The following is a 26,958-nucleotide window of genomic DNA, read 5'->3' as shown; positions in this document are numbered from 1 at the left end:
ATGCAATGAAAGTGAAGAGTATTTGCAAACTATCTGGAATATACTTATGTCTGTTATTCAGACATTAGTTCAAGCAGAAAATCTGTGCAAGCTCTGTATGTAAGCTGGAACAAGCTGATGCAGCCAAACTATTAGAAGCTCAAGTATAGGTGAGTTACGAAGTCTCTGTTACTTGAAGGACTAAATTAGATATAAAAACTGAATGACAGATTGGCAAATAGTACAAATACACACAGCAAGGAGAAGGGTCAGTGGAATTATTACAGTTAAGGGGCTCAGGCCAAAATTTGTATCATACCTTAATGATCATGCAGATGCCTGCAAAGAAAAATGGTCAAAGCAGAAAGCAACAGAAAGGCAGAATGAGGATGAAGGAATGGGCATGGATCCACAGAGCGGAAATGATTATGTTGAGGAGTGTAATTGGAAGTTTTGAAAGGCCAGTCCTAGACTCAGCACTAGAAACTACGGGCTCCAAGACAAAGCTAATCTCTCTACCTAAAACACTGCTAAGATTACACAAACTGGTGCTCGATGTAAAGCTGCTCCTTCTCATTAATTTTGTCATAATTAGCCTATAGTAATTATCTGCAAGTTTATTAGATGGGAGAGCAGACGTTGGCACAATGTTTGAGACCACTGAAAACCGTTCTCTTGCAACCTGGTTGCCAAGCAACAAAGAGCATGATTGAGTCTCTGTGCAGCAACTGTTTACATTTTGGGGAGGTTTCAGCGCTGCATCTGCGTGATGTTGAGAAGAGTGCATCAATGGTATCTTCTCAATCTTGAGGGAAACTGTTCAAAATGAGCAGCTGATGGAAGTGGACAGGGGAGTGTGGGGCTGGCTACAGCTGCTTCAAACTGCATGGATTTGATGAGTTTTTCCATCATGTAGACAAAGAGAAGAGACTGAAAGACTGCTATTACGTTTTAGAAGAAAATTATACTGAATGAAAACACTGACACTGAATGAACGTACTATTGAGAGACTAAATAACCTAAGGAGAATTTCACTGTGCCAAAACCAATGTGCGTTTCTATGAAAACCCGTGTGTCCCGGCTTGCTTTAAACAAGCGTTTCTCCAATTTTAATCCTCTCTTCTCCTTGATGGCTTGCCTCAGTGTCATCACTGGAGGTCAGCTGAGGTAAGCGCTTTTCCTCTCCCCGCACTTTTTAAAACAAAGGCGAGAGCCTCACACGCCATTCCAAAATCAGAGAGAATGGCTTAATGAGGACTGTGTGTCCTTAGAGTCCATTTCATTACTGAATCTCTCCAAACAGGACACCTGACGCAGCAAGGCACTAATGCCTCCCCGTCTGCCGCTGGGGGAGCAATAAAAAGAAACTGAACACTACGTAACGCTAGAAATAAACGAAGGCGCGACTGCCTGGACTGAATAAAAATGAAAGGTCAGCGTCAAAGAGTGGCGAAGCTTTCAGCCTTTACCACTTCATCCCTCCACTACTGCTGAAGGGTTATTTAACCCCAAGCCGCCTGGGGCAGACATGAGAAGCGGGGCAAGCTGGACACTGAGAGCCTCTATTCTGGGAAAAGAGCAGGCCATGTTGCTGATCTGTTCCACTCAGGCCTCAGCGGTTCAAACTCGATCTCGTCAACATGTCCTGCCGTGCTGGACTGTCCCCTCTCTGCAGCCATACAGCCAAAGGGAGAGAGAGGCGCGATTGGCCAAGCCAAACCTGTCTCCTTTAATTCACTCGGCTTTGTCTCACCAAGTCAATTCCACTTGCTGAAGAAACGGTGGCGCAGGATGTGAAAGGGTCAAACTGCATGAGACGTCATTTAAAAAACACCAAACACTGTGTCCAGAGAGGTGACATGGAGACGGGGCGAGGGGTGTGTGTGTGCGCGCGTATGTTTGCATGTGCGTGTCTCTGAGGGAGTGTACACAATTGAGTGACTTTCTGCTGCCTCCACGTAGAATCAGACAGCAGATACAGAGATGCACACTTCAGGTTATTTTCAGGCACAGGTAAATCAATAAGACAAGAGTTTGATATACTTGTCCAAACACAAAAGGACGCAGTTATTCATGCCAGGTTTGGTCTGGTTCAGGCATCATTTCTCAAATATTTGGCAGGTTTGGTACAGGTCCAAATTTCACAGCTGGGTTTCTCCCATATTTAACAAATTGTGGTTTGTATTTACCTCTGCATTAGTCTTTTCTACTTACTCTTTTCTTCTCCTCTACTTTTATTACTTGAAACAATTTTCTATATAATAATTTGTAATAATACATCCACAGGGGTTCGCAATAGCTTATGTACAGTTTATCCAAAATACAAAGGAGGAAAAACAGGATGTTGTTTTAAAGCATTGACTGATTAATTTTGGATAGTTGTAATTGTTTTAATGTTTGTTCACTGATAGGGACCGTCACTCCACTGCTGCTGTTGCTGAAGTAATATAGCAGGTGCAATCATTAAGAATGTGAGCCAACAATTTCCATTTGGCAGTGGTCGATTTTGGGGTTAGCCGCTGTTAGAATGCTTTCAGGCTACATTTGGATTCAGACTAAAATTTAAGTTCAGATTAAAGATCCGGCCTAGGAGTCTTTGTTTGAAAAAGAGAGAGATGTGCCCAGATGATGGATTCAAAGAGGAAGGCAGAGGCAGACTCTCTGTTGCCTTCAGCTGTAGATCATAATGATATCAGCGTGAGGCCCTTCCTCTCTCTCTCTGGGTGATGTGAGTGAGGCATAGAGGACAGGAGAAACAGCTGGTGAGGCTGCATTTGACCGCCAGTCCCATCGCTTTCCTTCGCCCGTTGGAGCCATAATGAAAATGGAGAGTGAGATTGGGATCGCGGTGAGAGAGACCTTCATCAATCAAAGCTCAGTGGAGAAAAAGAACAGAACTGGCTGATAGTGCCAAATTCACAGCCTTGTTTCACCACACATACATCCCCCAAGGTACACACTCATTCCAAAGCCTTGCGTTTGTTCGGCACCCACTGTTCCTGGCATTTGAGCGCCCGTGTGTTCGGCCTGAATTAATGCGACATGACAACAGGTTTGTTCGTCGCCTCACTACCCCTCCCAAGCTGGGCTAGATTTTAGATGACTGAGACTGGCCTTTGCTCCCCATCCAGGAGCAGAGCTGAGAAACATGAGACCACGCTGATTAGCGCACTCCTACTGATTGGATCTGATCTGACAAATTTGTTTGCAAGTCTGGTCTCACAAAAGCGCCAGACCTATAATAAGGGCGTATGTGTACATTCGCATACATACACACTTACCTTATCTTTCCTCTGCCTGGCCACCTCCTCGGCCGACTGCAGGGTTTTGTAGTAGGCGCTGCGCTCGGCTGTGAAGTGGACCTTGGAGAGAGAGTTCTCGACCAGAGCCACAGACAGATTCACCCCTTCAATGTGGAGCCAGCCTATGAAGTTCCCAGCTTTATCCATGCTCTCAACCTCCACCTCCACCTGAGAGAGAGAGAGAGAGAAAAATGAGGAGAGTTAATGTACTGTATCTAGGATTAGTCAAGAGATTCCATTACAGCATGAAAAGAAGAGCCCCTAGTCTTAAACAGACAGATCTGTGAAAGAGACTGAGTTTTTATTGATCACCCACCAGGCTCTGCACCTGGTGGCAAAGGGAGCCTCTCTTACCTACACATACACAGGGTGACTGTCAGCGAATCGCTCATCTTTCTCGCACAATTAAACATTGGGTCGAGCTTCAGTCATGAGCTAACTTTAGCCTGACATTCTCAATTAAAGCACATGCATGCACGCACACTAACCTTAGACTGACATTCTCAATTAAAGCACACAATCAGGGAACACAGACCTCTAATATATCACATTTGTCTCAGAGTGACAGGGGGTATTTACTGGCAAGCAATCAGACATGAGAGGGAAGGACAAAAGGTCTACATTTTTGCAAAAAGGACAAAGGAAAAAAATGCACAGCCTCAAGTAGCCTCAAATTTCAGGTGATATATTTCTTGGATTCTGATTTCTCAGTCAGGGTTGTGTAATCAACTCTGGTTCTAGAGCAGTGGTTCCCAGCCTTGATCCTGGAGGCTTGGTAACGAGCTAATTAACTGTGTAAGGTATTGAGAGCTGGGTAAACACTAAAATGTTCAGGGCAGGGGAGTACTCCAGGACTAGAGTTGAACATTTTCTAGTTCCAGTAGCAACAAACAGCTCAGGTTTCATGCTGTTAGCTAAATAATACCCCAGCACACATGTTGCTGCTCCAAAGTTCTGTATGGTTACAAAAATGTATATTAGCTATGATACACAAAAACTCTTAGAAATCAAAGTATGATGATTGCCATGTCTGAGAAAAGCAGACAATCTGCAAGGAAGAAAACAATATTTGTATCACAGTAGAAACTGTGAAAAATATAAACATATCTTTGGATGGGACCACCAAAGCCTTTACCAAAAGTAATGATCTGCCCATCATTATTTGCCACTCTCTTCTCTTAAAGAATTCTTAGTATTTTACAGCAAGCTCAAACTGTACATGCTAGTGCAAGCTAACACTTTCCCTTCCTGGCATTTGTTGGGTCTGACAGTCTGGTGGTTGTATAGGAAGGACCGTCTGCTGAGAAAGCAGTGGGACCCATCACACCAATTCAGATTCCATTCTATTAAAATTCAAAATTAAGATTTCCAGTCACCAGATTTCCTTCCAGAACTCAAGGGGTCTGGTACCAAGACTAACAGATGAGTATGAGAAATCCAGGGCTTAGAGACAGTTACAGCTGTTGCAGCTTTCTGCATTATTTTTTCCACAGCTGAAGCAGAAAATATCTTTACGTCTAGAAGACTGAATACAGGCTAGTAAGGGAAAAATCAGGAAGAGTGAGCTTAATAATCTACTGATCTATATAGTACTGGCATTTCATAAAAGTGAAAAACGAAAAAAAAAAAAAAGAGTCACATTGAAAGGCCCTATAAAGCCACGTCAAAAATGTGCATCGTTTTATGAACCAGAGCAAACTAAACAGCTAACAGCTAATCAAAGCTTGCTTATTTAAAACATGCACAAAAAGGCAGCCCAAACTGCTTACAGTCCCATAGCTGCTCATCACTTTTTTGTGCTCCACACACTTATGTGAAACAAACCCAGTTTTGTGAGTTTGTTTTAGGGTAGACATGGGAATTAGACAGACAGGTATTGTGGAAAGACACTCCAGGAGTCAAGCGATTAAGACTGGGCTGTTCAGCCCCTCAGCCCCCTGGGAAATCTGCTGGGAATTACTTGGGAGGCTGAGCCAGCGAACGTGGAGAAAGTAAAAAGCTTTTTAATGAGGGCATAATCGCCACTTTGATTAAACACAAGCATGACAACCAACTTCACATTATTGGGACAAACAAACACACTTCCCACTTCACTGCCGGCTAATGTAAGGCTAATGTGCTCCCCTCAGAAACGACGGCCCTCCTGTTGAGTCTGCACCCAGCAAGCGCTCTCTTACAAAGTGCACACTACACCTTACTTGCTAAACCCTAGGTCTTCTAGCTGCTCTTAATTAGATAAATATGGGCCCAGGTGATGGTTTTAGTGAGTCAGTCAGTGACTGAACAAGAAAATGAGAATACAAAGATATTATTGTGCATCAGACTGATGGTGACATATGGCATTCTGGGCAAAGAGACATAATTCACAGGCTTATCTTAATACAAGGTCACACTCAATGCTGCACATTGGAATTCTCAGAAAACACCAAATAACTGTCATAAGCCATTGTATTCATTTTTGCAATTACATGAATTTAATCTGGACACAATAAAGTGAAACCCTAATATCACATTCTACTTTCCTACAATTCTATAAGTAGATTGAAATATGAAGCTGAAAGAAAGTGTGACTAAGGATCCATTGCCCCCATTTCACAAACATAATCTATGAATTATCACAGTAGGGAATTTACTGAAGCCATGCTGATGGCCCATGGTTAGTATATTTCTCCCCATGTGACCACTTCCTGCCTCACTGACGCTCATTTACAGTTGTGAAGGTGCTTTCCTAATCATTTAGTGAATATGCATTTCAATCAGCACGACTGACAAATGGCTCAGTCTGGTCTGATATCCCCCCCCATATCCAGCTGAAATTTACATGGAAAGCAAAGCCCCTCCTGTGCCCATTTAGTGAGCAGGGAAATGGTTGCAGTGTTAAAAGCACTGGGAAAAATGTAATTCACACTCACAGAGAGAAAGGCAGTGGGGGGGAGGGGGTTGGAAAGTTAAAGAGAAAGAAAGGGAGGGAGGGGACAGAAAGAGGGGTTAAAAGAGGAAGCACATATGCGCCCACTTTGTGTCCCAGGCCACTTATTCAGAATAACATCATTTGCTGCACAGAGCTAGAAAGCAATAGAAAGGAAATTTGCTCAACACCTGACAATGTCACCGATTCCAGACTAATAGGCCTGGCTTGCATAGAGTGTAATGAGAACAAATAGTCCTACTGAGGTACATCAATAATACACCAGCACACTGGAATATCACGCAGGCAGAGAGGTCAATGTAGTATTACATTCCAACCCTTTCTCGTTCACACATACCCATCTTTTCTTGGCCCTCACCCATGTCAAACACTCCTCATTATCTGGCAGGGCAGCATGCTGAAGCAGCAGCTCAACATTCCGTCATTGTGTCTTATGAAAGTGTGGAGCTGCGCTGCTGCGGCTGATGGCAGAGAGAGAGAGCGAGTAAGCAAGAGAGAGAGTGGGGTGTTAATATGGCCTATTGATCAATGCTGTGCTTGCTGCTGCCCCATGCTGCTCTAGGCCTAGCACCACCTGCATACTCTAGCTGTTGTGAGTGGTGCTCAAGCAAGCAGCAACAGCTAACATTTCACACCTCCAGAGCTAAACTACACAGACATGCTCAAAAACGTCCCGTGCAGTGCTCGCCACCTCGTCCAACAGGAAAACACGTTGGCACAATAGGGGCAGAAGGAGTCTCCTGGACGGCGCACAGATGGCTTCCTCTGGAGGCTTCACTAGAGCCAAGATAGCTCCCTGAGGAGGAAGCTTTTGAGCCAATATGGCTCCCGGTGGAGCACAAATGGCCTTCACAAGAGTGAGAAATGCAGTACTGGGCAAAGCAGGAAATAAATACACAAAACTTCTACCCAAAAAGTCCATCTTGCTTCTGCAAAATATATGAAGAAAATCGCACGATGCTTTAGACAGGCCATGGAGAAAAAAAGAGGGATTTTCAATCCTGCTCTCGGAGTAGCTCCGGTCTGCACATTTTAGCATTTTCCCTGCTCCAACATACAGTTTTACCCAGGATGGGCTGAGGAGTCAGATACAGTGTGCCACAATTGGTGTGGGTAAGGGGTGAGCTACATGCGTATTTTAAGAACACAGCCTGATGTTCTGAAAAGATCTTAAGTAGTGAAAGTGAAGGTGAAGTTTTAGTGAAGTGAAGTGAAGGTTTAGCCCTATTGTCAGGGGATTAGAGACTGTGATTAGTGCAGCCAAAGGACTGGACAGGGGTACTCAGGATCAGGATTGAGAACCACCGTTGTAAAATAAAAACATGTTTTAAATAGAGGTTTATCAAAACAGCAAAGACAAGCAAATTCCCTGCCTACCAACACGCTCTTTTACAACATTAAAATTCAGATCATAAGTGTCAACCTCTTTAGCCTTCACCGATCCTCCTGTCCTTAAACCATTCCCACAAACAGATATACACACACTTTTGCGCTACAGCTCTCCCTCCGCTCTGCCCTAATCAGCTGCCACAGTCAGTACCGCACACATTCTAAATCTGCTTTTATGGCAGGGCCCAATTACTAGAGGCCTCTCGCTCATATGTCGTCTCTCTCTCTCTCGCTATAAGCCCATCATGACCATAAAGGGCGGTGGAGGAACGGAGCCAAGCACAGAGAGCGTAGTGCGTTTTGATTCTCTGATGTCACATGAGGATTCATCTTGCGCCTCTAATTTGCAGATGTAAGCACCACTTCCAGCCGAATACCAAGCAGGCAGGTTGCGGTGGGGGCTGGGCTGCAATGTCCTCATTCGTTTTCATTAAACGGCAGCTCCTCTATGAGTAATGTAACCTGCCATGGCGCTTGAACCATAATGTATAATATTATAATATTAAAGGTGGAAGGGGAGGGAGAAGGGAAGGGGAAAAAAAAATGCGAGGCATTTCATCAACAAAAGGTACCAAGGGTTGCATCACACTTGCAAAGCAATTGATGGGAGAGACTGTGTGCGTGAGTGTGAGCGCGTGTGTGTCAAGGGGAACGGGAGAAATGCACGTGGTTTCAGCACCAACACAGTGTGCTGAAAAGCCAACGATGATGGGCAGGTAAAGGAGGGAGATCTGACACTCCACTCAGAGGATGAAGCTTTGTGTGCGTGTGGCTCTGGTGTGAAAGAGAGGACGAAAGAGTAAGGAGATGAAAACACAGTTTAAAGCTGTGCTTTAAGCTCGGCGCTGGCTGGTCAAGAAGAACTGTGCAAGCCTAGTCTAATCACAAGCCTTTACACAGATTAAATTACATTATCAAGCAGAGGAGTCAGCCAGAAGAGCATGCTGCATCGTTCACATGGGGCTCAGCCTGCTGCCGGATAAACAGAGTGTCACTGTATGACAATGTCGTTCACTCTCTCTCGCTCCCCATCACACAAACTTCTGCTGAATCAGGACTGGTCCCTTCTCTATGAAATCGCTGTTGCAGCTTGTTGTATAGGGGGTAAAAGGGTTTGAGAACATTCTCCTCTCCTCACTCTTGGGGCCGTCATTGTTCTCTATATTATGGACAATTTTTAGTTAAGTAGGGAAAAGTATCAACAAGCGATGCAATTTTGACAGATTAGGGACTCTGAATGACTTCCATTATGATGGGCTTAATATGTTCAACCAATTCAATAAAAGATCAATCAGGCTGCGTTTGCCAAAAGAAATGTCCATAATGATGTAGGTGAAATAAAATGGCACATGCTCATTTAAAACAAACAAAAAACAAACCACAGTAACAACTCTTTTTCATGGGAGGAAATTGCCTCATCTCTGGCAGAGCTGAGACTAGTTCTAGCCAGGCATTGTGTTAACACTGTTATTAGGTTTGCCAGCACAGCTGTGAGGGTCGACAGTGCGAACAGAGTCACAGTAAGAGGACATCTTAGTCTGTGTGTGTGTCTGTGTGTGTGTATGCGTGTACACTTTTGTGTACCTGTATTTATTTTGATCACTGCTCACTGAGTGGAAAAGGGGGGAAATGAACAAACTAGGTATGTATCGATACCAATACTGGTATCAGTGAGATACTGTGCTCATTTACTCGTGCTTGTATACCAACCTTTCGATACCAGCTGATATCAAGCGATGTAAGCTGAGTGTACACTGCCGCACCAATGAACAAGTGACTCAATCTGGCAGTGAAGGAGGGTCTTAGTGTTACTGACTCCAAGGAGGTTGGAGAGAAAGCCGTTGGATCGTTTCAAACATTTTGCCTTGGCATATTTCGCCAGATCTACACCGTGTGATTTGAGCCTGTTTTAAACACAATCACAACTGCTTTTTCAAATACAGGTGATGACACTAAAAACACTGCATGATATACTGTTATTAATTTAAACACAACAAAAAAGCTAAAACAAAATTCAACACAGGTGCTACTACTGTTTCAGCTACAATAAATGCTCAAAATATCCAGACATCCCTTCTAAAGAGAGAATCTGGTTACTTTAAGGTGCACCCATTGCTGACACAGGCATTTAACTGCACACACAGGTTGCATAATCTCCATAGAATGCACTACCAATAACTAAAGAACATTCAATAGAATGGGACACTCTGGAGCCTAACTCTAACAATGCTCTGGAGCTGCACAAGAGCCTAATGTTGCATTTACTTGCTGGCGCTGAATAAGCCACCACTCCATGCCTTAAAGCAGTAGAATACTGACGATGCCACGGTGACAGCATCTCCGGCAAAAATGATTACAGAAGAGCTTAAAGCAAAAGCTGGGAAAACTGACATCAGCTGACTTTTTGACAGAACGTTCTGCTGACCACCGAGGTATGCTGTCATTGCTACTTGCAGAATTTCCTGCCGCTGCTCCACTGACAACAAAAGAACATCCAGTTTGCCCTCAACCATCTAAATTAAAATGCAGTCTAAGGTCACTATGTCCAATACCAAGCGGAGGTTAGAGGGGCCCACCAGCTTTGGGCTTTGAAGCAGTAGAAATGAACTCTCTGGAATGATAGTGCTCTAACCAATAACTTTGGAATGAGTTGGAGGGGCATTTGTGATCTAGAAGTAATTCATCCAACATCAGGGTCTGAACTCACTATTGTTCCTGTGGCTGAATGCAATCAAATCCTCACAGTAATGTTCCAAAATCTAGTATAAAGCCTCCACAGAGGAGTAGAGACTGTTACTAGAACAAAACGTGTGCAAACTCTCTTAACACCCTTGATTTTATAAGAAATGTTGAATGAACAAACCTTTGGATGCAGCATATGTTGACTGGCTAATACTGAGAACAGTACGTCAGAAAGACTAAAATCATATAAGCAAGACAATTTAAGATTACAGTGAAGTTTCAGTTAAGCGTGTGACAACTTAAGCATGCAAGTTGCACAGTGCTGACTGGTGCAGTAAAGGCATCCATTACTCATAGCTACAGTGTAAAACTAAAGAAGCAAGACACCAGACATGTCCTGGCTGATCGACTGTATTTTAGGGTGAGCAGAAAATTGAGTAACTTTTGCCAAACTATTCCATTAACCAGTGCATGCCTCACACCGTCACCATCCACCCACACAACTCTCACTGCTCATTACCTGATCGACATGTTAGCTATGAAAATCAATGCTCTTCTCTTGCACACAGATGCAGAGCAGAGAAAAATGACTGGGAGGGCAGCAGTGGCACTTAACCTCAGGTAACCATGGTTACCCTGTCAAAACGCAGCGTCCCGCGGCGCCATCTGCGTGGTAAATAACTAGCGTGTGCAAGTAGCAGCGGGAGCTGGGCGCCGCTACAACAGATGGGCTTCATGTCACAGCCCAGAGTCTGGGAGTGCAAGAAGATCCTCTGCTAACTAAAACTGGAGCTGATAGCACCTGATTATACGTGCTTAAGCTCAAACACAGAAGGATGACCTTGTAGACCTTGCCATCAGAAATGAACAACGGATACCAGCCTTTTAGGTTGAACTGACTGTGAATGCTAAAGGTGCATCATCTAATTCAATACAACAGGCTGAACATTAGCTTAATTAATATCACTGTTGGATTAAAGACCATATGTTACACCAAATGTACAATTATACAAAAGAGAGTACAGATCTACTCAACCGTTATTTCATGACAAGAATCACAGTCACGCCATGGAATCCATAGTGGATCCATATAATAGACAACCTAAAAAAGGAAGCAATTCATCGACTCTCTAATGTCTGTTTAGAATGTGAAAACACAGTTAACGAGGCCTTTAATTAAAGAAAGTGTGTGCTGAGAAAAATAAGGACAGAAAGTAGATCAAAAATCAACAACATCCCTAAAGTTAAATAAGGTAGTGTTTTCTGTGTAGCGTAAATCAAAGGCTCATTTCGAGGACAGTGTGTGTCCATTGATTGAGCGGAAAAGCATTGGCCTTTTTTCTCCCTGTGTGTTAAGCACCTCTCGTAAAGGGAAGAAGTGTTGTGCTTTGTTACACTGCGCTCTTCAGACTGAGATCATGGTGATTATCTTATAGCACACGACAGGCGACTGCATTTCATCCCTGAGAAATGCACAACCAGAAAGCAGCAGGAGGGATGAGTGGGCATGGTGGCGTTGAGGTGGCAGGAATTTAAGGACAGCTTCATGATTAACTCAGAGTAGCTAGGCCTCTGCCCAGCTCTGCTTAACCTAGTTATAGTTACCCAATATACACATCCTGCTCACCCAGCATCTCTTCTAAAATCAAAGGTATCAAGTTCGTTCTCCCTTTACTGCAGTAACAGCCTCCAAACCTTATGGAATGGTTTAACACTAGATGTTGAAAATTGCTCTGAGGATTTGATTACATTCAGCCACAAGAGCATTAGTAAGGTCAGGTACTGGTGTTGGATTATTAGTTCTAGATCAAGAACTCCATTACAGCTCTTTTCAAAGACAGTGAATGGAGCTCAATCACTCCAGAGAATACAGCTTCACTGCTTCTCAGCCCAATTATGGAGGACAAAGTAACTCTATACTAGCTATCAGTTATATACTGACAAGCCATGGTTTTATCAGTTATGGCAAATTATTGCCAATAACATATAAAAACAAACACACAAAGGTGTTAGGCATTTATGAGCCTTTTGTTTCTACTACAAAATAGTCCTTTAGCTACATCATGAACAAAAGTTTTGATAAAGTGACAACACCTACATGAACACAAACCAGTGACAAGGCAAGAGAGCATGTCTATGGTTTAAACTCAATGGTAGCATTAAAATGAGTTCTAACAGGACATTCAGAGCCTGCAACAAGCAGTAAACTTCAGAACAGGTAAAAAAAAATAAAAAAATACTGATTTATTAAGAACCTGACCGCTGTGGTTTGAGTTGGAGAAGACAGGAGATTGTGCTTCTGCACGCTAGGAAACAATCATGAGCAGCACTGTGAACATTTACAGTGATGTGGGGTCTCTAACTGCACATACAGTAAAATGACACTGATGCTCAGAGCATGGAGGACAAACAAGCGCAGCCTGACCTCTGTTAGACACTCTTGGGGTGTGTTTGCAGGCGGTGACATTTCACTGCAATTCCTCAGAGCAGTTTTTTTTAGGACAGGATGCATGCACGCATGTCAGTCAAAGAAGGTGAGCTGAGACCAGGTGCACTAAGGTGAGCTCATCAAATGGCTTATAGAGTGAATGCATCAGTGTCACAAAACTGCTGGTCTAAACCAAATCTTTCAACGGCAAAAGTCCAATTATTGGCAAATGCATGCAGAACCCACCCCATTCACCCACACACAGCACTCACACGCATATACACCACTCTCACAAATCACTGGCTTCCCCATTACTGTCTTTTTCTCATCAATATATAATTGACAGAGGAACAAAACGAGCCTCTTATTCAAGAACAAGCTGGGAGGAGGGAAAAAAAAGGTCATAGGAACTTTGTGGGCATAACAAAGCCCACTTGTGTTGTGCATTTAAGCAGTTAAATTACCTGGCAGCCAAGAGATGGAGCAGAATAAAGTGAAAGTGTTGTTCTGAAGAGGGAAAGGCCCATCTAGCCCTCATCCACGTACAGGAGGGGACAGAGAGAGAGTAAAAGAGCAAGAGACAGTGAAAGAGCAAGAACGAATAAGAGTGAAAGAGCAAGAAAGAGAGCGAGAGCAAGTGAGACAGACAGACACTGACTATTGTTACCCAGAGTCTTTTTAAGAGGGAAGAGGGCCTTTTTTGATATCAGAGCATCTCTTTGACTGGCTTGGAAAAGCAAGATCAAAAAGTATGCGCTGTCTCGCTGGGGAATGCTGGGAAGTGATATGAAACTTAACCTGCTTCCTCTCCCACTTCTCCTCCGCAAATGAGCGTGGATGTTGACACAGCTATTACAGCACCTCCCGAAAGTGTCCAATTAAAAGACAAACTGGCAGCGTGGTTGCACTTTGATGTACTGCTCTCTTCATAAAGCTGCATTCCACAGGGTTTTTCGCACCGGCACCCAGCTGGGGGTGCAAGAGAAGCAATACACACTCACACCGACTCTTAGAACGCACTGTCTCTCAAGGTAATGGGACGTATGGCTTGGAAGAACACTTAACAGGAGCTTGAGTGGGTAAGAAGGCAAGGATCACCATGACAATGCTACTGGATGTTGGTGTGCCAGAATCACATGTAGGAGGCCAGAGACCACATATAAGGCCATTAACCTAATGCTTTCCATAGAGATAGTCAATAGTGAGTCAATGAACTTTCAGGCAGAGGTTGTCACCTTTAAGTGACCCACATGGCTTGGAAGAGCAATCAACTATGACAGAATGCTTGTTCTTTTGATCCCAATCTATTATAAAGACAGCAATTTTCCTGAACTAGAAGGAAAAAATAAGGATGTTTTTCAAACCCACTGCAATATTTGCCTTGCGTGTCTTTCTTGTTGTGAACAACAAAATAGAAGTAGTACAGTATGCTCAACCTACCAAGTCAACAGCCACTTTGTTTGCACCACAGCAATTTCACGAAGAGCCCTTAATCACCACAAGCAAACTCTATTTGAAATCCACAGAGCCCAGCTGAGAGAGGATGTCGCTCAGTAATGAAAGAGCTAAGCGTGTAATGAGGCACCATATCCTCCCTTAAGCCGGTCAATCTCTCCCAGTACAGGGAGCCTAGGAGGGAAGTCATAACAGTGACCAACAGAAGAAAGATCAATCACCCCCACTCTTCAGCTCCTGGAGCCCCTACATCATTCTCTTCCTCACCCTCTGGGAGCTCTGATCAGGACTGCATGGCCTGCCCAGAGATCACACTGCCCACACTGCCGATTTATCTATGTATATGTGATTATAATGAGAGAAAGTGATCAAAGGATAACGCAAGCCTATGCTCATGAAGCCCATGTTAATAGGGGTGGCAGACAAATATTAAAATGATTTTTGTGATCCTGCTCAGGGGTAATGAATGAGGGCAGTAGAAGCGAATGCATGTGGAAAGAAAAGGTTGATTGGATGAGAAAACCGGTAAGATGCTGGTTGGGTCCGCGACGATTGAGTAGGCCTCTGGATGGACTCTAACAGCCTGGTTATTAAAATCAATAACAGCAATAACTGTAATCCATCTCCTTCTCGCCACGCTCTGTCCCAGATCAATGCATATTGAGCTACATTTGTAATATTGCTAATATCGCACATAATTCCCTTGGCAGAGATGGGGAATTAAGGCTGCCAGCGGAGAAGTGTGTGCGTGTACGCATGTTTGCTGACAGAACACTGATGTCGGAGCATGTAAGCTTACTCCACAAAGCTGTCAAAGTATGCTACCGGGGAAATCATCACGTATGCTGTACCGACCACCAGCAGAGGTGATGAAACTGTTCATTCTGTTGCTTAAAAGCATGTGAGTGAGCTGTGCAAGGTGGGGTTTAGAACGGGAACACAGCCTTGAAAAGTGTTCCAAAGAGCCGTCAAGCCACATTGAACACGTTTAAGGGAGGAGAAAGATTTGAAAGAGTATTAAGCTACATTACTCCCCAATGTGTCACATTCCCATAGTCTCATTACACACACACCTCAGCATACACACCATAAAGCAAGACATTTAAAACCCATTCCAGGGTCAAGGTAACCTGACAAAGCAGAAGACGGGACGAAAGAGGGGGAAAAAAAATAGACAGTGATCGGCAGTTCTTCAGCTAGAGTAATCCAAAGACTCATCATTTGTCAGGTTTTTTATATAAATGAAGTGGAATCATTAACACAAACTGAAAGAGGCCACAACTTTATGTAAGAACACTGTAGTGTGGCACATTAATACATTTTTTGAAAATATAAATACTCAAAATTATTCTACATTAACCACACATCCCATAAAATCTGATGCAAGATCTACGAGGAGAGTTTTTTCCTTAGGTTGGGAGGACATCTTGCTTTACAAAATGTACTTTTCTGGGCTATAAAAACAAAATCAGCTGTTCTTCTAATTTATTTATCTTAACTGTATGCTGGTCAATGTATCTCTACCCTGTATACAACCCTGCAAAGTCTGGACATGGTATTCTGTACATGTTAAACTGATGCACAAACAGAAAATGAGCACTATTCTAAAGGGAGCCGTCCTCCCTCATTTCCATGATACTGGAAATACTCTATAAAACATCCACAAATATTTTCAGAATCTGGTTTATATTATCTAAAACACACTGTGTAAGATACTGATGAATAAAACTACAAGAACTATTAATGACAAGTGGTTCCCATTTCTGAGTCGTGGTGTGGCTTGCAGGCCATTGACTGGACTAAAGTAAGCTTATACTGCATCCCTTGACACTCCATACAAAGAAGAAAAAAGAAAAAACAAAACAAAAAACAATAAGGTGAATAGAAGAGACAAGGTAGGTAAAAAAAAATAGTTTCCATAGCATCAGGATGACATTTTCCACTCTGTGAGGCAGTTATCTAGCCTTCACTGAACTCTGGAGAGACTAGAGGCAGGCAATCATAAGGAGCCCATCATCATTCGTCCTAACCCCCTCACTTCCAGTGACACGGAGAACGACATGCCATCCAATGTCACTCAAAAAGCCATTTCTGTTCTCCAAGACCCCTCTGACAGACAACAGAGAACGAGAAAAAGATGGAGAGGATGAGGGGCAAAAAGAATGAAAAACCACATGCCATTTTTTTCCAGCTTAGGCCTTTCTGACAGTTTCAAACAAGGGAAGCCTGTGGCAGCTGCGAAAGGGTCTGAAATTATGGCCAGAACCACAAAATTATATGCTGTGTATAGCTGTGAGAAAGTCTGTGAAGCATTTGGGATCATTTGAATTTCTGCATGAAAATTAAAAGTTCTTTTGTAACTCTTACAGACTTGAGATCCAGCAAAAAATCCAGCTAATTGTGTAGATTTATATGCAGAACATCCTTCAAATTGTGTAGAGCTGGGCAGGACATTTACATACTTCTCCCACCAATTACTTTAACTACTGAAACCAGTGTTTCCTAACCAAAAATGATCAAAGACAAATATAAAAGGTGTGTTATAAAACGTGTGTTATATGTTTTCAAACTTATTACATTTTGGAATCTAGTAATGCAGAAATCCATATAATTCCAAAGGGTTCACAAACATTCTCAAAACCATATTTAGTACTTTTAGTATCAGAATGCCTATATCTAAATCAGGTCCAGGAAATGTAGCTGCCTTCTATGGAAGTGGTCAAATGACTGACCCATACATGTACTTTCATGTGAAACACAGTATCAGGCTTTGAGCTTGATAGGCGGAGATGGCTAATATTTTTCTCTGGCCACTGGTGCAAGGTGTTGCTAAAAAGTCATTACATTCTGATTATATACTACCATCTTTTTTTAATGATATGAATTGTGCTTACTATGACTACAGACATGAACAGAAGAGGTCAATTTTAATTTCAAGTTGACTTTACACTTTCAATGTGTAGATAATAACGGTACAGGCCATGAACAGTCTCCTTCTGCTGAAACCCAATAAACCTCTCAAAAGGAGTTGAAAGAAAGAGCACAAAAGGAACACAGAGGGAAAAGAGGGGAATAAGAGCACCAGCGAGCGAGGGGAGTCAGTCAGTCTTGGGCCGCTGAGGTAATGGCGTTTTAAGGAGCCGTGTTCAGACAGCTGAACAGCGGCATCCATGCTCTCTAATCAAATCAGTGAGAAGTGTGGCGTCGCACAAATGAGATTACAACATCTGTGTCTCCCTCCCAGGCCAGGGCCTGAAGGCAGCCAAAGAGCACCAAGCTGGGGCATCACCTTAAGCTTTGGTGGTAAAGATCTGCTCCCTATCCCTCCAGTCCAATAAACTGACTATTCCAATCCAGACTAATACATGTTAGCAGCTTTAAGAAAACTGTACTCACCTCTAAGAGTGAGTGATACAGCAAAAAAGGTTTAATGAAGAACTAGGAATAGAAAAGTACAACAGGTGAAACAGTAGTGTTGTATTTAAAAAGGTTGTGAGTAACTGAGTATATCAAGTTAGTACATACTAGTTGCTACGTACACATGCTCTAATTGCTCTGAATCTCTATGATGCATACAGTTCTTCGTGCTCTGGAAGTCCTAAAGATACCCACAATATAAGAAAAGAACAGTGACAATGTCAGGATAATCATATTTCCATAATGAAATAATTTCCATTTTATGATGTCTCACCAGACCCTGCCAGAGAACTATAAAGATCAGGCAAAAGAAAGCGATGCCAATGTCATCACTTTCTTTTTCTAAGAAAAACGAGGCCAATGTCACTGCCTTGGACAGAGACAAGGTTTAATTTGGTCATCATACGGCACGTCCAAAGACTGGTCAGGGCCAGCTTGCGTTTTCATTCAAACGATGACATCCCAAGGACAGTCCATACTCTACTGCAGAAGAAAAATGAACTTCACTGGTGATTGCTCCTCTCCACTCTCTGTGATCTGGTCTAAATGACTGACGATGATAGAAACGAGGCCATGCTTCCAAACATCTACATAATGAGGAGGCATGGGAGAGAACACGATGGGAAAGATGTCCCCCCACCCCATCCCCCAAGACTGCTGAATGCACAGATGCTGCTAATCAGCCAGACTACCCAGGATGAGACACAGACTGACATGCAAATTGAGAGCACGCAAATGAGAGGAAAGAGAACAAGCTCTTATAAAAACGGAACAAATCAAGAACCCTCAAAGAGCTGGAATGTTATGGGTAGAAATCTGGTGGCAAACACACAATTAAAGGAATTTAGAGACTATTTGAAAAGTGAGATCAGACCGAAGAGGCTCACATTGAGGAAGTGACAGCAACAGCCATATGGCTGAAACTCTAACCCCTGCCAGCTCCATATTTGCTCACATAGGTTTCCCTGTGTCACACTGTGGGTACCTGACCTCAAAAAGACATCTGCCTTTGAGTAACGGGATATTATCACTTATAAGTGATGCTGAAAAAGAGTCAGTCTCATATCACCAATGTACTGATGAGCTTAGCTAGCACAATGTGCTAACAGTTATGCAATGCAGCGGCTCCAAACCTGAAGTAATCCCTGATCTCTGATGCCTTTAAGTCAATAAGACAGAGTAAACCCTCTATGGTGTCACACTGGGAGAATATGACTGTCCTCTCAGTGGAGAGCCCACTATTTGCTTCAATTGATGGCTCTGATCAAATACAGCTGGCTATGCTGGAGCTTGCCAAGCTGAAATCATTTTCAAATCAGGTACAGTAACCCATATCGTTTCTCACCTCTTCCAAAACACCGATTACAGGCAAATGAGAGAAAGAGACAGACAGAGGAGGAGAGAGCAAGAGAGAGCTTTTAAACCACTCACTGATAAAGTGCCTTTTACACACCAGGTGCATTAGTGAAGCCCCACTTCCAATTAGGCAGAATGAGGTGAACCCAGAGGAAGCGGGCTGGTGGGGGCACAAGAGCCTCAGCCAAGCATGAAGGCACACTACAGCAATTCAGGCATCTGCCACAACTTCGTGCATTCAATGCGAAGACATTTCCAGCCCTAACAACTTTTTAAGGAAATTTATGACAGCCATTTAGAATAAAGAAAAAAGAGAACTTGACGTGGGGCTTTACGATAAACGAGCCTTTGGTACAGACAAGATACTGGAGTCAGCACACTCAGGCAAACTCAGCATCTCATCGTGAATACCAAACACAATAGCTCTGTCTCACCCCGGACAATTAACAATGGATGAGCCTAAATGAACTCATGAACTATTAATCACACAACGTGTATTTTAGAGAGGCTTGTAGGCACCAGAGGAAACTTTGATAACAACTCGGCTCCCCAGGCTTTGCACAATTACATAAAGACATACTGTCAACAACGCACAATTATTAAAAAAGAGCCCCCGATAATTATCATAAACCGTTCAGATCATACCGTCAGCTAATTTAAAAGGCGGAACTCCTCTCCCTCAGTGCAGTGAAAGATCTTTACTGAAGTACATGAGGGGCAAGTACATTTTTTCAACGACACAAACAACTCACTGCTAGAACACATTCCACCCTTATTTATTCTCACCTCATGTGTGCTCTTAGTGAGGAAAGAAAGCTTGAGCCTGTCAAGGCCACCATGCCTCACCTCTCTCTGTCTTGCTCATGCTCAGAATGGTTGCTATCACCAGGGGCCAGAGGCTATCTGATTCACCAACCCACCAGCTCAAGCCAGGCCTGGCAGTCACCAAGGAAACAATGGTTAGGGCTTAAAACACATTTAATATCTTGGCAAACAGAGCAAAGTAATCTAGCAGTTGTGTTCCCATTTCTCTCTATGCATTTACTCAAGAAGGTTGCTTTTGAGCATAAGCCAATGTGACAACGCAATTTGGGCGCTGGACTCTGCTGCATCACAGCTTACGTCATCGCCACTTTGGTGAACTTAAGCACGGGCAAGAATAATAATCAAATCAGCTTTCACTTTCAATGACTCCCCATGTACAGAGACCATGCAAAGATACACTGACCTTAAACGAGGAGACAGAGATGAGGCAGTTTGTGTGTCAACTGCTGATTAAAAAAGGCAAAATATTGTTTAATTTTACAGTTGTCTGTGAGAGCCAAAAGAATAAGTCTTACATAAAGCATTCAGCTGGAAGGCAGAGAGAGCCACGTTAGTATGAGTATAAGCTTGTGTTGTGTTGCTGCGTGAATGTGTGTTATGAAGAGAGAGAAGCAAGGTGACGCAGGCCCTGTCGTCAGCAGCTCTGGGGCTGAGGAGTTGACTCTTGAGCTGCAGTTCTCTCTCTGTCACTCCCTCTGTGATGTACTGAGTGTTCCTTGGTTGAAGGTAAGAGGGAAGAAAAGGGAGAAAACACACAGCCCATGGGCAAGGCTTTCACCAAGAGCTCATCAGAGAGACAGAGAGAGAGAGAGAGAGAGAGAGAGAGAGAGAGAGAGAGAGAGAGAGAGAGAGAATTAAACCTCTCATTGGATCATTATTAACACCGGAGTGGAAGTACCATGGAAACAGCAATGTCATTAGCCCCCCCCCAAAAAAGGAGGGCAGGACAAAATAGCAAGACAATGTCTGAGGTAACAGAAATAATGGAGCTGAAGGACTCCTTTTCCCTCCCCAAAATTTTCTCAATTCATGGAAAATATACTTCCTGTGACACTTAACTCTGCAAATATTTCTTTCTTTAGATATAGAAAATAATAGAAAATGTTTTAAAAAGGCCTGTCATTGGCCTAAAGAAAAATAGACAGAGAACAAAACAAAGAAGAAACTAAGTAAGAAAGGGGGAGAGAGAAAACAGAGAAGGTTTAAAAGGCTGGTTAGGGCCAGCATGCGTGCCAAACCCTACTGTGCCAAATTCCAGCCTAGAATGCCTGGAACAGCAAAAATATCCTTAGCAGCCACTTACCAGAGAGGGGCAGGGACAAAAGAGGAGCGAAACAGGCAGAAAGAGAGGGACAGAAATAAATCCTCTCAACCACAATGCTCTCAGTGAAAAGTGTTTTCAGGACCAAATTCAGCCTATACTATTACAGGGACCCCCCCTAGAGCAGGCAGTCACAGGCCGATGGAGAGCAGCATGGCAACGTCTCCTGCTCCACCACTCTCTTCATGACCTCATCGTTTAATATTTACACTGCATCACAACCTAGTATAAATGAATTTTTAATCATTTTTTTTAATCAAAATTCAACTATGAAAGTGAAGCTTTCAAATCACAAAGGCTACAATTTTAATTACACATTATTATCAAAGATGTCTTAAGTTTTAAAAAGAGCAGTTTCAAACCTGCAAACTATGCATGGATTACTTCAAGAAGCAACCAAACATCCACATGCTACAGACATGACAATCACACACAAGACAAGCAACGCAATGCCATCTGAGCTCTGTGTTACAACATGCATGGTGAATTAGGGCCGTTAAAATAATGTGAAATTTGAATATTTATTGAATTAAATGAAATCATATCCTTTAGAATGTTGAAAATGTCCATTCAAATGGTAACAGCTATCAGGAGAACACAGCATTACAGTCCATACATAAACAAAACCATGACCATCTATTATGACTTTAAATTGAGTTTTAAAAAATTGCCGCTTATGTGACCACTCTGTTTTAGCTTATAAAGAAATCAGGATATCACTGGTGTGGGAAATTTTATGGAAAAATCATTGTTAAAGATATGAGAGAATAAGCCTATTTACACTTTTTCTTGGATCCATCTCACGACTCCCAGGTTAAGAATCACTGAATTATAAGAGTGTGAGCTTTTGAGGATGCTGGATATTTACTTGATAGGCCATTTACTGTGGATGGCCGGACATTTTTAATGTATTTACATAATGCATTTAAAATTCAAATATATATGAGTATTTGACAAACAAGGAGAAAATTCTAATTTAATTTCTGATCCCAGCTGACAACCCCATAGTGAATTACACAAAACACACAAAACTGCCTTCTCAGCCTTTCATTTTCACCCTCTCCCCGTTTATTCCCCCCAATGGTTAGTGAAGAGCAGCCCACGCATGGCTTCTTAATCCCGTAAGCCTGGTTAAAAAAAAATGCTAACATATGAAAAGGGATTTGGAGAATATGGTCTGTAACAAATCTGTTTGCATTAGCAGGATTTTAAAAGCCTAAACAGGGCTGGGAACAGAGGGGCCAGCAGACAGTGCCTCAGATATGTTTTACATCCCCTACCTCTTTCCCTTTTATATGTTTGCTCCGTTTCTCTACGCACACCCCCTACAGGGTCATCAATTGTTCCCTCTTTTTGCCCTAGTGGCAGGGGCAGCTTTGAGAACTCAATCAGTGGCCTTCCCAGGCAGTGCTTAACCCTGGCTGCTGTGCCGGATGGCCACTGTGTTATTGACTTCAATTTAGAAAGTGCTGCACACTCCCCCGCCCTCCCCCACCATCTCCCACCCCACCCTTTATACCACGCTCTGCCACCTCTGGGAAATCCCGCACTGCACTGCAACAGAAAACACATTTAAGAAAAGGTCATAGCCCACAGTTTACAGGGATTTATCCTGGAGCTTTCCGTCATACTCCCCCTGTGCCCTCCACTGCTGCGATTGACTACTGCTTAGCTTGGACGCCTGGACCTCAACACCTGGTAGAGAAACGTAGGGGGGGATGGGACAGTCAGTCAAAAATAACGGTCATTTTCTATATTTGAAAATCAGCTGTGGGCATGCACAAATGACCACATGAGAAAGAAAAAAACTACTACTGCAACACACACATGCACAGAGGATACATTTCCTCTTGCAGAGATGATCCACATTTTCCAGCACCGCAAAATTCACCTTGATGTGCCTTTTCGGGCTGAATATAATTTTCCATGCATTAGATTACCAGACCCTATTACCTCTGCCTCTGCCTCCAGCCCTGCATGCTCCCTCGCTCTCTCTCATCTTTCTTGGAATAGACTGTAAGCATATTGTTCATTTAAATCTAACAGAGCTCAATCTTCCTACAACTCACCAGCTTAATGGTGCCATTGGAATACATTAAACCCCTCTATGAGGCATAAGGTGGAAGTTTAAGTCGGATGCATTTTGCCTTTGCTTATTCTTTCCTATTGTTTGAAGGGCACAAGGCTTGAGATGGTCATGAAGTCTCGGCGTTGTAGTGGGAGATGACCTCCAGATGACCTCTGTAACAGTCTTCGTGGGGTGTGGTTGGGAGGTGTATTTGGAGATAAAACCACCTAGTGGCTCCTTGGCTCAGCAGGAAACAGGCATTATCCCATCATGGTTTTGCTTAGTATTTGACATTTGCGATGAACCACGAAGTAACGTCTTATTCACAGCGACTGCGCATGCATAAGGAGTGAGGTTATGAGACCAAAATAATGTGGTGTGGTAAACACACAGCCAAGGTAGATCCAGGATGTAGTGCAGGGTTCCTGCACAATGTTTACATTTAAATCCAATGCAGTTCAAAACTTTAAGACCTCAGCATAAACAGATTAAAATATGATATGTATTACATATATATTGCATATGGTTTGAGATGACACGGTCCTTACATAGTCTTTTCAGTTTGCTTGACCATCAGTTCCACTGTCCTCTAGTCCCTTATCAGCGGTCAGTTTTGTCCACAGGACCGATGTGAGCTGGAGTCATTTAATATTGAGTATCAACCGATACCGATCTGATCTTGTTTTCATTGATAATATAGCTGCTTACTTACTTTTACTTACTCTTACTTACTACACTTTTTTCAAAATGACCTTTTTAGTATGTGCACAGGATTGGGGCGCAACAGAATACACGTATTGGAAACACGTATTCAGAATACAGAAATTAAGCAACTGTATTCAGTCCAGGTTACATTTTTTAAAGGGAGTATTCAGAATACAGTTACATACAATATTCAAAAGAAACCATCAATGCATGTCTATTAAATATTTTAGAATCAGCGCATGACATTCTAAAGAGCGCCTCAATTAATGGCTTTTTTTTTAATAAACACGGAAACCAAGCTAGACCCCAACTTCCTCCCATAATTCCTGGGCAAATTTACCGAATGGCGCAAACAAAGATAACACGATGACTGAAGAAAACATTTCCTGATGTGCTGAACGGCAAGCTTCATTTTAAAAAGGTCCCAGATGGACGTTTAGATAAAACTAAAGTTCCATCTGGAACTGGATGAATAGAGGTCACCACTATAGGAACAGATAGCTCTCGCAATATAATCGCGGCAGCAAGGAATCTACCATTTGAGCATATGCCCTGTGCAGCGCACATTATACAGAGGGTCATCACAGTGGCTCTCTGTCACAGCAGGTTTGTTGATGCTTTAGCCAAGTGCAGTAAAATAGCTGGATATTTCAAACACTGTCCTGCAAACACAGCAGAGCTGAAAGTTCAGCAAGCCTCTCATAGTCAAGAAGAGGAGACACTCGTCCAGGATGTACCCACGCGCTGAAATTCAACTCTCGAAATAATAAAGCAGGTCCAGCACAACAAAGACACACTGAAGGTAACGCTGGCACAGCAGAAGCACAACTTAGCTGCTTTTTTGACTGCCATACAATTCATGAATTCTTGTATTTATCTCCCCCCAAAAATAAAAGTAGACACTATTTAAACTTCATGATTAATCATGATTAATCACAACCTGTGTGTGATTAATTTGATTCATTTTTTTTAATCGATTAACACCACTAGTTCCTAGATATTTTACGTCCCTAAAATTTTAAATATCTATTTGAAGACTAAGACTTTTCAAGGAACGCTGATAAGGAAAAAAACGTAGATGTCATGTCAAAAAAAACTTGAAAAGTACTGAAAGAACTTCATTCATCTATAAAACATCATTCTACATCATTCCTTATTGCTACTGGTCTGGCTGGTGGGGGGAAAAAAAAAATAAATAATAATCGATAAGAGGAGTGGCTGACTAGGTGGAAGGGCTGTCTGAACCAATGACTGGGGTCAAAGTGTGCTGGTGCCGTGGTTTATAGAGGTTTAAACATCAATGTAGATATCATTTGCTCATTACTGTGCTTTAGACAAACACAAAAAGACTATTTTATAGTTGCCTGTTGTCACAGCTCTGTGATGAAAAAACTGCTGCATTATAGAATGCTAATTGCGGCTGGCTAACAGTGCTGCTGTTTGGCTCTCTGCCCAATTTGCATACAAAAAGACACCGCCACAGTGTTTGAACTGAAAAGGTGGGTTCAGTAGTTCAGAGAAATTGTTGTCGAACTGTCACTCAAACAAGACATGCTGTTCCACTGACTGCTGCCAACAGCAAGTGTAATGGAAATTTGTGGCACATTTCACACTTAAAATTTCAAATATAGAAAGCTACTAGTTCAGCCACGTATTTATATAAATTTCTATTTCGGTAAATGAATGCTCTATAGTTTTCTGTCCTGAATTTAAAAAAGGAAGTGTCACTACTGCTGCAAGTTCAAAATAGAACTAACCAGCGAACTTCATGTCTGGGGTACATTACCTCTTATAGTGAGTCACACAAGGACACAAAGCTCACTTTCCAATCCATCAGCTAATGAGCATTCCATATGAAGAACTTGTATAGGCATATGAAAGAATCCCACCAGCATTCCACTATCTCATTAAAAAGAAGGAGCCTATCAGTTTGACAAGCCTGCCATTTTTACTGCAGGTACAGTTTGCCCTTTTAGGCTAATGCAGAGCCAAATCAGGAGCACAAATCCCAGCCTAAAGCATTAAGAGAAACTGCAGGGTTGTTCTCGAATCAGTGTAAAAAAAAAAGCAAGTCACCAGGCGACTGCAAGCGTCCTCAAAATCAACTCCGTGTAGTGGTTACTAGTGATGGGTGAAGTGGGACTCTGTTTAAGTTGAATTTAAGGTATCTGGCTGGAGCTTCATAAGCTGGCCTGTAGCCAGAAGACAAACGGAGCCTGGCATAATGAAGGTCATCAGAAGATAAAGAATGGCCATTAGGAAAGTGCCAGCACAGAGGAGGGGCTGTGACACCCAGCGCCATGGCACAGACACACTTCAGCTCCCACCAATCCCTCACAGCACAAACAGCCTGGGCAAATATTATTAACCACACACTGGGGCCTGAGTGCTATGACAGAAGCAGGAGAGAGAGGGAGGGAAGGAGGTAGGGAGGGGGAGAGAGAAATTGAAATTCTCATTGGGTCATCATTGAGGAGCAAAAGAAGAAACAGACAGCAAAGAGGGAAAAAAAAAAACAGGAATATCCTGATTAGGTTTGAAGGATCAGAGTCTAAACAGATCCAGGCATATATTATTGAATCAGGTAGCGACTATTAATGTAGATCCAATTTCAATCCTTTATTATAACTCTTCCACTGTGCATACAGAAGCAAAGCATTTTTTCAGAAGTAAACAAGCAGTCTAAATGTCTGAGATGTGGGAATATGTTGAAGTAGAAAAAGAAAACCTGGCAGTGGTTTGTGTTTAAGTAAACTGCTTTTTGCTAAAAAGAAATGTTTAACCTTGTAGCAAGGTGCACAGTTACGATTCTTATCTTTTTTTGATGCTCGCCATGAGCAGTATACAAATAGAAACATGTTCATCACATTCACACACGACTGGTGAAAAAAGTGACAGTGTTTAATTTTGTTTACAAACCCTTTTCCAAAAAAGCTGGGACGCTGTATGAAATTTTAATACAAAATACAATGCTGTGCAAATTATTTAAATCCTATATTTAACTGAAAATAGTACAAAGACAACATATCAAATGATGAAACTTACTGTTTTTTGAAAAATATATACCCCATTTTGAAATTGATCACGGCAACATGCTGCAAA

At 42.5% G+C, this 26,958-nt stretch overlaps 1 protein-coding gene across 1 annotated transcript in view; it reads right to left on the bottom strand.

The window, feature by feature from the left end:
• The window catches only part of snd1 (staphylococcal nuclease and tudor domain containing 1), a 156,601-nt gene that overhangs the window by 50,857 nt on the left and 78,786 nt on the right, over positions 1–26,958 (bottom strand). The window contains exon 17 of the mRNA XM_036576784.1: positions 3,261–3,449. Coding sequence (XP_036432677.1) covers positions 3,261–3,449 — 189 coding nt within the window. The remainder of the gene's footprint in view (positions 1–3,260; positions 3,450–26,958) is intronic.

The sequence above is a fragment of the Colossoma macropomum genome, unplaced genomic scaffold (assembly GCF_904425465.1).
Source record: "Colossoma macropomum unplaced genomic scaffold, Colossoma_macropomum, whole genome shotgun sequence".
NCBI classification, from domain to species: Eukaryota; Metazoa; Chordata; class Actinopteri; order Characiformes; family Serrasalmidae; genus Colossoma; species Colossoma macropomum.
The sequence above is the reverse complement of the archived record's forward strand: the minus strand, read 5'-3'. Positions and strand labels throughout refer to the sequence as shown.